This window comes from Juglans regia, chromosome 16 (genome assembly GCF_001411555.2).
Source record: "Juglans regia cultivar Chandler chromosome 16, Walnut 2.0, whole genome shotgun sequence".
Lineage (NCBI taxonomy): Eukaryota > Viridiplantae > Streptophyta > Magnoliopsida > Fagales > Juglandaceae > Juglans > Juglans regia.
In genome coordinates, this window is record NC_049916.1 from 25,728,385 (window position 1) to 25,740,827 (window position 12,443).

At 34.6% G+C, this 12,443-nt stretch overlaps 2 protein-coding genes across 2 annotated transcripts; both read right to left on the reverse strand.

Annotated features, from left to right (window-relative positions):
* Window positions 1-567: 567 nt before the first annotated feature.
* Window positions 568-1,687, reverse strand: LOC109008991 (germin-like protein subfamily 1 member 13). The gene is made up of 2 exons (XM_018989314.2): window positions 1,471-1,687; window positions 568-1,252 (listed from the first exon to the last, which is right to left on the reverse strand). The coding sequence occupies exons 1-2, from the start codon at window positions 1,604-1,606 to the stop codon at window positions 699-701; spliced, it is 690 nt and encodes a 229-aa protein (XP_018844859.2). The 5' UTR covers window positions 1,607-1,687; the 3' UTR covers window positions 568-698.
* A 9,212-nt stretch (window positions 1,688-10,899) lies between these two features.
* On the reverse strand, window positions 10,900-12,107 carry LOC118344852 (germin-like protein subfamily 1 member 13). Its single transcript, XM_035686422.1, has 2 exons — window positions 11,801-12,107; window positions 10,900-11,584 (listed from the first exon to the last, which is right to left on the reverse strand). Exons 1-2 carry the CDS (start codon window positions 11,934-11,936, stop codon window positions 11,031-11,033), a joined length of 690 nt encoding a protein of 229 aa, XP_035542315.1. The 5' UTR covers window positions 11,937-12,107; the 3' UTR covers window positions 10,900-11,030.
* Between the last annotated feature and the right edge of the window lie 336 nt (window positions 12,108-12,443).

Consider the following 12,443-nt stretch of genomic DNA (forward strand, 5'->3'; position numbering starts at 1 on the left):
TATCCATACGTAAACATGATAGTAGATAGATCCTGGAGGCCTTTGACTAATCCACATATTTTCAAACTCTGATTTAAACGTTTTGATAGAGCCGGAAAAGCACTCAGAAGGACTGCAAGCAAAGTTGAAGAAGCGATGGCTAAAAAAAAACCTCTACAAGTAAAACAACCCAAAATGCATGTGGTTGGGTTTCTCGTGGAGTACTACTCCTGGTCCGACTACTCCGGTCTCCGGAAACACGTACGCCCAAGTAATTTAGCAGAGAGGGTGATGACAATGTTAATTTTTGTGCACATATATAAGGATATGTGGTCTCTAGGACCATGGACGTGTAACTGTTCAACCCATTCGATCTTTAACTAGTCTTCGAGCTTACAATAATTATTCTATTCGAACATATTTTTCTTTGTAATTCCATGAGAAGAATGTCGCTATATAAGAAGTAAGAATATGGAATCGATCATGTCTGGAAAGCAAAATACTCTATAATTTTCACATATATATATATATATATTTTTATATATGCGCTGCTACCCAAAAAGAACAAAAAAAAAGAGAGAGAGAGGATAGTGCATAAATTAAATACCATCTTATTTCATTGTAATTTTAATTTTATGACGTTACAACAAAACATAGGAAATCTTAATTTATTCGAACCATGCATGCAATGGATCATTATGGTTGTTCCAAACATTTCTCTAACTGTTGGTAAACCATAACTGCTTCTGAAGGTACTCAACCAATTTCTTGTCCACCTGGAAGGCCTTGGTGAGAACATCGAGATTGATTTTTGGGTCAGATCCGAAGACTGCATTTGCAATGTCGATGCGCCCTTCATTCTGGCTGTTAAAACCAGCAAAGGCAATTGCGTTAGTCTTTCCCACATTCAACTGGAAGTGAATGAGACCAATTGGGAATACAATGACATCTCCTGGGTATAGTATTTTGGTGAAGAGGCGGTTACCATCTTCGTTGGACGTGACAAACCCAGCGTACAGAGTACCCTGTAAGACTATGAGAAATTCAGTGCCGCGTGGGTGGGTGTGGGGAGGATTCAGACCATATGGAGCAAAGTCAAGGCGAGCCAAGGATATGCCTAGGGTGTTAAGTCCTGCTAGATTGTCCACATTCACAATAGTGATGTTCGACCCGAGAGGATTTGAAGTGTTTCTGGGAACGTTTAGTCCCGAAAAGAAGAAGTCATTAGCTGAGACAAGTTTTGGATCCTTGCAGAACTTTCCATTCACAAATACTGCAACAAGAAAAGTAGTGTATCATCATCACAAATGGGAGAGACACTTCCCATAACAATGGGAAATAACATAAACATATGATGCAGAAATCGAAAGTACTATATAGTTACATTAATCTATGGATTCATAACATGAGATAAACCATCCATGTTGATGCTTGAAATGATTTCTACTACAGAATGTAATGATAACAATAGTAAGGATAATGTTAACGTACAAGCAGAAGCGGGATCCTTGACCGCAACACAAAAGTCCTGTAGAGGACTAGGGTCACAGGCAGAGGCGAGAGAGCAAGCCAAAGCCAACAGGGCCACAGTGACGATCAGGTACTTAGCTTTCATGATGATCTGCATGTTTGAGGATGTCTCTAGCACTAGCTTTTAGGTTGTGTATTCTTAATTGCTTGGGTGAGAGGTGAGATATGTTGCCTGGAAACATGTCTATTTATAGACCTAGGGGGTGTCTGCAGTACTGAACCGGTCTATATATGCGCATGTTTTTTTCTCGGCACTGTAAGATCAACTAGACTTGGCAAGTCTATTTAATTAACATTTATAAGCTATAACTAATGCTGGCAGATATTGAAAACGCAACCAAATCGACCAATTAAATCAGTTGATGGAATGGTTAATTCATTTGATTTAATGTTGATTTGGGCCAATCCCAAATAAACACTAATTACTTATTTATGGATATTTAAGATCGATGTTTGAAATTGAAAATATGGCTGGTCAGGAAATTACCTGCATGTAACCATTCCAATTACCTGCATATAACTAATTAACATTTAGGATCGTTTCTTTTGTGTTATAATTTTATTTTAATTACTGTGAATTCTAAAATCATATACTATTGATAAAATTCATAACTATCAATAAATTTATAATTTTTTAATGTAATATTAAATTATTAAAAAATTAAAAATAATTTGCTTTTTAGAAACTTATCTGTCAGAATCTTGAAAAAATAAAAATAAACATGAAAAATTCATGGCTGTTTAATTTCATACGCTCATCTGTTACATTTGACGTACGCTGGCCGGGCATACTGGCTGCATGCATGCACTTGTCATGCATGATGTTCTCTACACTTCTTTTCTTCAACAATATATGGAAAAGGGAGAGGTTGTTTTCAGAAAAATTTTGGGCATTTAGATTTTTTAGAATTTGTACTTTAAAGAAATAAGAGGTCAAAAATGTACTGAAAGTGACCGGGAGATCAATGATTGAGGAAGCCGTCTCTTCTTCTTTCTTTTTTTCTCAATACATGTGATTATCATGTTCTCTACACTTCTTTTCTTCAACAATATATGGAAAAGGGAGAGGTTGTTTTCAGAAAAATTTTGGGCATTTAGATTTTTTAGAATTTGTACTTTAAAGAAATAAGAGGTCAAAAATGTACTGAAAGTGACCGGGAGATCAATGATTGAGGAAGCCGTCTCTTCTTCTTTCTTTTTTTCTCAATACATGTGATTATCATGTTCTCATGCTCTAGGATTTATACGTTATGACTTTAAAGAAAGAGATCAAAGACGTATAGTACTGAAACTGGCCGGGAGAATGATTGAGGAAGCCCTCTTTTCTTCTCCTTCTTTTTTTCTCAATAATACATGTGATTATCATATTCTCTTCACTTCTTTTCTTCAATAATATATGGATAAGGGAGAGGTTATTTTCAGAGAAATTTTGGTCGTTTAGATCGAGCTTGGGATTTGGGGAACTCTAACTGCAGCCCCCTAAAAGGAAATTCCAACCCCGTCACAGATTTCTTAAATCAGTTCTCACCAAACCTTTACGTGTTTGATTGGGAAACGTCAACCATCTAGACTAGTCTACAAAACGTCACGACATGACACTTGGCATATATAGAAACGATTTGGGTCAAATTAATTACATGGACTTTATCATGAGTTTTGTGGATTAATGCATGTCTAGCTAGCTAGATCAACGAAATCAGCTATGTAATGTTTAATAATCATACATGAAGGAATGGTTCATCCATTATATAAATAAAAAATAAAAAAAAAATAAGATCATGAAGATTAAGAGCATTGGTTTTGGATTAGCCAAATACCTTTTTATCTTTAAATTTAGCAAATATCATCTATATTTGCTCCACATTAAATTAGTTAAATTGTTTTCATCCAAACTATAAACTACAGTAAATCCATTCTTATTTTCAAATATGAAAAAAACTATAGCAAGTTTAAAAGTATTTTTTTAGATTATTATATTATAGATATGAGATTTTTATTCATATGAGATTTTACCATTTATATACATATGAGATTATTATATTATAGATTGTTAGATTGTGAAAATAAAAATGAATATGATTTGTTTGAGGTTATTAAAGATTATGAAAATAAAATAAAAATTAATTAAAAAATATAAATAATAAAAATAATAATATTTTATTATTATAGAGAGAGTGACGATTAATCCAATGTAGATTTCAAGTTTTGGATGATTAGCTAAAAGTGAAAAAGCTACATATTAGTCAAAATTTAAAGAATAAGATGGCCAATTCAATGCTAATGCTCTAAGGCGAGTGATCTTACGTCGTACCTTCTATGCAAAAAGAAAATTAACGTAGACGGCGGTTCAGTGAAATTTATATGTAATTTTTTTTATCTTAAATTAATTGTATCATTAGTAATTATATATGCCATGCATTGATGTAGCATATTTTGAATTTTTTTTATTGGTTAAATATTGAAATAATTATAAGTTATTTAAAATATATCATATTCGCGTGGTGTGACTGGAAATAATAAAATTCATAATAAAGAACAATATTTTTCTACAAAGGTAATTAAGATATCTTCAAGTACTATATAACGAAATTAGGATTTCCTAAATACTTCTTCGTCTCCACGTTAATATTATAGTAAGTATTAGAAAAACTATATTTATAAACCGATATAAAAAAAATGTACGTTTTGATGATCATCGATCTCCACGCGTACGCTAATTTGTAAGTAGAAAGATCTGTGAACGTCATTAAACTAAGACCAAGATTTTGGACAAACCACATTCTAGTATATATGGAGATCGAATATTCGAAGAGATGGGCTTTGCTTTCTTGTAAAGCTCAATTATATAATATTAATGTACTGTAATATATGACGACATTATTGTAAAGGCCATATATTTGTTTATTAGTGAACTACGCTATTTCATTCCCATTAAATATTATATAATATCTCATGAAGTGGTCGACTTTGCTTGCATGCATTTTCAATAATATAGGTGCCAACAATAGTACTGCATGATATATGGTTAAAATCAAAGAAGGGTTCACATACACATTAAAAGAAGATCTTTAAGCGACCAAATCTTTCGATTTAGAGCATTTGCGTGTGAACTTGCATGCATCTTGCGCCCGTACGCATGCCGATGTTTTCAGATACTCTCTAAAAACAAACACCTATTTTTTATCTCATCTCATTTCATCTCTTATTATTTTATCACTATTTATCAACTATACTATTCACAGAAAAATCAGCCAGTGGAGCCTATCATTTCTTTCTCTTGTGTTCATCTTTCGATAGCAAATAACTTTTATGAGTGGGTCCTAGTGGTAAACATTAGTGGGTCCCAATGGCAGGAAAACTCTGAAATGTTGGAAAAAAAAAAAAAGCAACACAACCCATGAAAAAGAAAACACTACAAGAAAAACAGACTTTTGCGGCGCTTAAATTTGCCGCTAATAACCCAGAAAATCGCTGCAACCATAAACAAACAATTTTATTTTATATCATCTTATCTCATCTATATTCAACATATCTCAATATTATTCACACATATCTCAAAAAATCTCATTTCATCTCTAAAAACAAACGAGGCTAGGTTTCCCTTCGTACGTTGTATCCTCATAAAAGTATTAACAATAATATTAATAAAATGCTAATAGCAATTGCAAGTGCATGCTTAAATTTCGAATCCACAAACCAAGTTTGAGATCGATGTCATTTCTGACTGTTAATAATTAATACATGCTCTTAGTTTCTTCTTAAAAAAACTAGACAATGAACGAAAAATAAAAAGATTCACTCCTGGATTTCCAACGACGTTGCTAGTTGCAAAAAGTTCAACAGTACCTTATCTTTATCTTCTTCCATGCAGAGCCAATTACTTGATGCGTTGGTCCTTTCTTCTGATCTCGTTCCCTGCAAGTTCAACGTACCGCGTACATCGATCAAAACAGCGTTAAGAGCAAATGATATTCTATTCGAAAAAGAAAAAAAAAATCAGATTCATATAATTGCTCAATTAGTTCTCCATTTAATACTTTGAGAATTGGGCCTATCAAGAAACTCAGCCAAATATGAAGGTATATTCAAGCCTGCTTCTTGCATTGTTTGAAAAATTGTGAAATGGTTGCATGAATTAAATCTGATGATTAAACCATCAATGGGCATAAAAAGGTTGGATGATGTTTCTATTTTAAGTTTCTTGAGAATTCCATTATTGAAGACTAAATTGAAAACCTTTAGTATAATCGCTGGTTGAATCCCTCTATTGTCGAATGAAACTTAATATCGATGAGGCCTCAAACGGCAATCCTAGGCTTGCTGGCTATGGTGGTATTATTCAAGATCATTGTGGGCAGTTTATACATAGATTCACCATTCATTTGGGGGTTGGCACAAATGTTTTTGCAGAGATTTTCACAGTTAAAGCTGGTCTTTCTCTGTGTTACCAGTTTGGTTTTTATGATGTCATTGTTGAGTCTGATGCATTGCTGATAGTTAATTGGTACATAAATAGGAAAAAGCCCCTGACCTGCAGGTATGTGAATATTTTGGAGGATATATTTTACTTTAACAAGTTTATAAGCTTTGACATGCATCATATATACAGAGAAGGTAATGGTGTGGCAGAGGGATTAGCTAATCTTGAAACTTTAGGTATTAATTTTTCTTTCTCTTCCATTTTACAATTACCTAGAAATTTGTATAGAATTTTTGTTATTAATAAATTTGGTTTACCAAATTTTAGACGGAAATAGTTTCTTTTGGACATTTGCTTTATTTATGTTATAGATACTTTAGAACAATTAATGTAAGTAGTTTTTTTTTTTCTTAGAATGAAAGGTTTTGAAAAGAGTTTTGGTTTCGGGATTTATGTAACCCCCAAAGCTCTTATATATACCGATTGTTATCCATCCGCCATAAGAGATGGCTATTAATAAAATTGGGGATATTGTCCCTCTTCATAAAAATATAAAAATAAATGAAATAATTTTGATGTGTGAACTGGCAAGCCATTTAGGATTATTTAGATATTGAATTTATTTTTATTGGATCTTTTAATGACTATATCACTTGTCTATTTATTTGAGTTCACCATTCCTTGACAAATACACCAACTTTTTTTTGCCCGGCACCTTTATGCTACTCGTTAACTGCAATATTAGTGGCGGTTTTTTTTCTTTAGAAAATGGTTGAAAGTTTTTTAATAAGTTATTCTATTATTATGCATGTGTGTAGAACACATTATTTACAACATTTAAATAGATCGTTTTGATTTATAATATTTAAATTTTAAAATTTAAAATTTATCTATTAAATCAAATTATGTCATGTAAGTATTTTAGTAAGTGTATTCTATATATCGGCTTGAGAATATTTTTTTTCTTTCTTAAGAGAAAACCTATTTATATGATGTACTTTTACACACCCAACACACCGCTAATGTACTATATATGCTAAAAAACTATTGGTATTTTAGTTATTTTTAAGTTATAATAATGGATCCCACTATAAGTGGCCTTGTTAACAAACCGACTTATATGTAGCAAAATTTAAAAAGTGAATAAATCTAAAAACACATAAAAAAATAAATTATTTTTTAATGATAAACTTTACTTTTTTAAAACAGAAATATGCTAAGCTCGTGCGCTCTAAAATTGTATCTAGCAATATTATTCCGCTATGTTAATTAAAACTGCAGCATTAATTGCATTAAACCATATCATGTGTAGCTCTCTTGCCATTAATTGACCGAATAAATAGCTGTTAAGTCATATTTATTAGGCTCTCTATTATAGAGAAAAATCAAGGTAAAAAAATTTCAAAAGATTATGTGATACATTTGAGAGAGTTTCTAATATTTAAGGAAATTAATTAGAAAATTGTGTTTTCTAGTAGAGGTGCGTTTGGATGTTGAATTGACTTGAATTGAGTTGAGTTGAGATAATAAAATATTGTTAGAATATTATTATTTATTATTATTATTATTTTGAGATTTGAAAAAATTGAATTGTTTATTATATTTTATGTTGAAATTTGAAAAGATTGTAATGATAAGTTGAGATGAATTGAGATATATTTTTAGTGACGGTTGAACAGTAAACCGTCATCAATTATTTTCTGTGATGCACATTAGGTGACAGTCGTGGTAACGGTTTCAAACCGTCACCAAATATCTTTCGTGATGGTTTGGCAATTTTTTGTGACGTTTTCTTCTTTCACAAAATACAAATTGTGTTGTGGTGTGTATATCTAGTATTCCTCGTAATTTTTTTTTTTTTTTTTTTGGCCAAAAAGGAGGGCGGCACCGCCGGCACTTTATTAAGAAAGTCCTCACTCAGGACGGAGGAAAACCTTACGCACAAGAAAATCAAAACTACACTATAAATAAAAACAAACCCAACAAAGCAAAATCAAACCTAACAAGCTTACAAAAACCAAGTTACAATATAACATGTGGTAGATCAATCGTATCCAACCGAAGCATACCTTTCAATTTACAAGGCAAAGAAACAAAATCAACAAAAGTATAATTGTGACCTTCCTCTCCCTGAAGAGCGAGGAAATCCGCCACATTATTCCCTTCCCGAAATTGATGTTCAATGGTGAAATGCACATCCCTCAATAAGACCAAGAGATCATTCCAATAATCTCATAAGTACCAAACCATGCACTTGTAACTAAGCAACCAAGAAACAACCAAACTGGAATCACTCTCAATAATAATCTGATTGAAACCCAACTCTTTACACAAAGCTATACCATCAATTAACGTCCACAATTTAGCCTCATTGTTCGTACCCTGCCCAAAGAAAGAGGAAAAGGCCCCTTTGAAAGTACCTCGATGATCACGAATGATGCCTCCTCCACCATACCTCTCCAAGTTGCCACGGCAACTCCCTAACATTCAGTTTGACCCATCCTTTAGCTGGTTTTGCCCAATAAACAAGTCTCGGTTTAGGCTGAACATGATCAACGCAAGGAACTTCAAGAGCCCGAAGAATATCCTCGTCTCTAACCGAAAGAGGCCATTGTTTCACCAGGAGAGATGAAGTCTTCCTTAGCCACATTTTAACTACCATCCAAACCTCCGACGCTGACTCTATTTTATTTTCCATCCGAGCCTTGTATCATCCCAACCGAAGACGGCAAGTGATAATGGACAGGATGATGCCAAGCAAAGTGCCCTTATGGCTTGATTTCTTTGCTAAACTAAACCACTACAGAACTGTCGCCCACCATGACATACCAGCAACATAATTAATTCCCAGTGCAATGGCAGCAATCTTCCATACTTCTGCAGTTAGACTCCCATTACGTAATACATTATTTAAATTTTCAGAATGGCCTTGAGAGCAGCAGTCACACCGAGAGGCCAATGGGATTCCTAGAGCTTGCACCTGAGAGTCAAAGGACAGCCCATTAAAACGAGCTTTCCACATACACACGGATACCTTCTTTGGGAGGAGGTGGTACCAAATCCAATCCATGCCCAGATGCTCAATACCTTTTACACGAATTACTTCCCACGCCGAGGCCGACGTAAACACTCTAGTTCCTACCGGTTTCTAGATGGTAATATCTACTCCAGTCTTCCCAGCCACTATTTCGTGCATAGCTTCCTCTGTTTTATCAATCCTGATTAGCTCAACAAGATAATTCTCATCCCATGATCCATTGATCCAAGTATCCTTTATTTTTATTTCAGTATGCACAACATCCCTACTGGCATATAGAGGCCCACTTGCCAACCAGCGATCAAATCGTTATGAATGTGTCAAGTAAGAAAATCATGCGGCGCTTGCACAGCTCATGCATATATCTAGCATTACTAATTCATTTGTTCTTCCTGGGAATGTGTGAACTGTGAAGTAACCACACATTATATTGTAGCTCTGCATTCCCTTTTGATAGTGACGCCGGACAGAATAGCGATTATTCTGCATGCTAGTTTCAACAGATAATTCACAGGAAATAAAACAAGAGAACAGCCCAAAAATACAGAGAAAACCGGTATCTGATGTTCAATTTAATTATCAATATTCAAGAGTGACCATATCAACCCACAAGCTGATTATAATAGCTAAAAATCGATTGTATTCGAATTTTACCAAAAATAACAAAATCTCAATAATCATGCCAAAATATTAAATATGTAAATAAAGAAGTAATCTGCCAAAAATTTGGCCCAAATCGAGTTTAGAATCACTTCCAAAACAGTAAATGAAATATTACCATAAAAAGAAACAAATGACTAAAAATAGGAAATTGAAGGGGAAAACAGTGGAATCTGACTTCCAAAATGATGCACAGTGAGAGTAGCTGGTGCCCACAACATGTGCGCCGAAAAGAGCTTTCCGAATTGGGGTCATATGCGCGATTCTGATACCCGTAGTCAAAGTTATGGCCAAAATACCGAGACGTGCCCAAAACTGCCACAATCAAGGAAAGATCACGATTTCTTGTCCTCTTTGCGCTAATCTGCCACCTCTAGGTAATTCAGCGCAGTCAAAGTGCAGTCTGACAACTCAGCATCATCTGACTTAGATCCTCTTGCATCAGACAGGGATTTTGTATCATTTCAGCAGTTGCTCAAAGTTTTGGTTGATACTGTACCTAAAAAAATCATGAGAATTATATGCTGAATTTAAAGGAACAGTGATTGTGATACTCTGTACATTGGTTGCAAAAGACTGAAAAGATGTTCAATGCATTGAATTCATCAAATTTTAGTTAAAAGAATTAAAACAGTAGCATTTTTTGTCGATTAAAAGTAACCCTTTAGAGATGGGGCTTGGGACTCGGGAGTACGAGGTTATCCATACGTAAACATGATAGTAGATAGTTCCTGGAGGCCTTTGACTAATCCACAAATTTTCAAACTCTGATTTAAACGTTTTGATAGAGCCGGAAAAGCACTCAGAAGGACTGCAAGCAAAGTTGAAGAAGCGATGGCTAAAAAAAACCTCTACAAGTAAAACAACCCAAAATGCATGTGGCTGGGTTTCTCGTGGAGTACTACTCCTGGTCCGACTACTCCGGTCTCCGGAAACACGTACGCCCAAGTAATTTAGCAGAGAGGGTGATGACAATGTTAATTTTTGTGCACATATATAAGGATATGTGGTCTCTAGGACCATGGGCGTGTAACTGTTCAACCCATTTGATCTTTAACTAGTCTTCGAGCTTACAATAATTATTCTATTCGAACATATTTTTCTTTGTAATTCCTTGAGAAGAATATCGCTATATAAGAAGTAAGAATATGGAATCGATCTTGTCTGGAAAGCAAAATACTCTATAATTTTCACATATATATATACATATATTTATATATGCGCTGCTACCCAAAAAGAACAAAAAAAAAGAGAGAGAAAGTGAGAGAGAGGATAGTGCATAAATTAAATACCATCTTATTTCATTGTAATTTTAATTTTATGACGTTACAACAAAACATAGGAAATCTTAATTTATTCGAACCATGCATGCAATGGATCATTATGGTTGTTCCAAACATTTCTCTAACTGTTGGTAAACCATAACTGCTTCTGAAGGTATTCAACCAATTTCTTGTCCACCTGGAAGGCCTTGGTGAGAACATCGGGATTGATTTTTGGGTCAGATCCGAAGACTGCATTTGCAATGTCGATGCGCCCTTCATTCTGGCTGTTAAAACCAGCAAAGGCAATTGCGTTAGTCTTTCCCACATTCCACTGGAAGTGAATGAGACCAATTGGGAATATAATGACATCTCCTGGGTATAGTATTTTGGTGAAGAGGCGATTACCATCTCCGTTGGACGTGACAAACCCAGCGTACAGAGTACCCTGTAAGACTATGAGAAATTCAGTGCCGCGTGGGTGGGTGTGGGGAGGATTCAGACCATATGGAGCAAAGTCAAGGCGAGCCAAGGATATGCCTAGGGTGTTAAGTCCTGCTAGATTGTCCACATTCACAATAGTGATGTTCGACCCGAGAGGATTTGAAGTGTTTCTGGGAACGTTTAGTCCCGAAAAGAAGAAGTCATTAGCTGAGACAAGTTTTGGATCCTTGCAGAACTTTCCATTCACAAATACTGCAACAAGAAAAGTAGTGTATCATCATCACAAATGGGAGAGACACTTCCCACAACAATGGGAAATAACATAAACATATGATGCAGAAATCGAAAGTACTATAGTTACATTAATCTATGGATTCATAACATGAGATAAACCATCCATGTTGATGCTTGAAATGATTTCTACTACAGAATGTAATGATAACAATAGTAATGATAATGTTAACGTACAAGCAGAAGCGGGATCCTTGACCGCAACACAAAAGTCCTGTAGAGGACTAGGGTCACCGGCAGAGGCGAGAGAGCAAGCCAAAGCCAACAGGGCCACAGTGACGATCAGGTACTTAGCTTTCATGATGATCTGCATGTTTGAGGATGTCTCTAGCACTAGCTTTTAGGTTGTGTATTCTTAATTGCTTGGGTGAGAGGTGAGATATGTTGCCTGGAAACATGTCTATTTATAGACCTAGGGGGTGTCTGCAGTACTGAACCGGTCTATATATGCGCATGTTTTTTTCTCGGCACTGTAAGATCAACTAGACTTGGCAAGTCTATTTAATTAACATTTATAAGCTATAACTAATGCTGGCAGATATTGAAAACGCAACCAAATCGGCCAATTAAATCAGTTGATGGAATGGTTAATTCATCTGATTTAATGTTGATTTGGGCCAATCCCAAATAAACACTAATTACTTATTTATGGATATTTAGGATCGATGTTTGAAATTGAAAAAATGGCTGGTCAGGAAATTACCTGCATGTAACCATTCCAATTACCTGAATATAACTAATTAACATTTAGGATCGTTTCTTTTGTGTTATAATTTTATTTTAATTACTGTGAATTCTAACATCATATAATATTGATAAA

What these genes read in the sequence shown, in the direction of transcription:
- LOC109008991 (XM_018989314.2), bottom strand. Translation starts at nt 1,606, where the DNA reads ATGCAGATCATCATGAAAGCTAAGTACCTGATCGTCACTGTGGCCCTG. An exon ending in CAAGGATCCCGCTTCTGCTT is followed by an intron (nt 1,253 to 1,470) that starts GTACGTTAACAT and finishes TTCTTGTTGCAG; the next exon opens with TATTTGTGAATGGAAAGTTC.
- LOC118344852 (XM_035686422.1), bottom strand. Translation starts at nt 11,936, where the DNA reads ATGCAGATCATCATGAAAGCTAAGTACCTGATCGTCACTGTGGCCCTG. An exon ending in CAAGGATCCCGCTTCTGCTT is followed by an intron (nt 11,585 to 11,800) that starts GTACGTTAACAT and finishes TTCTTGTTGCAG; the next exon opens with TATTTGTGAATGGAAAGTTC.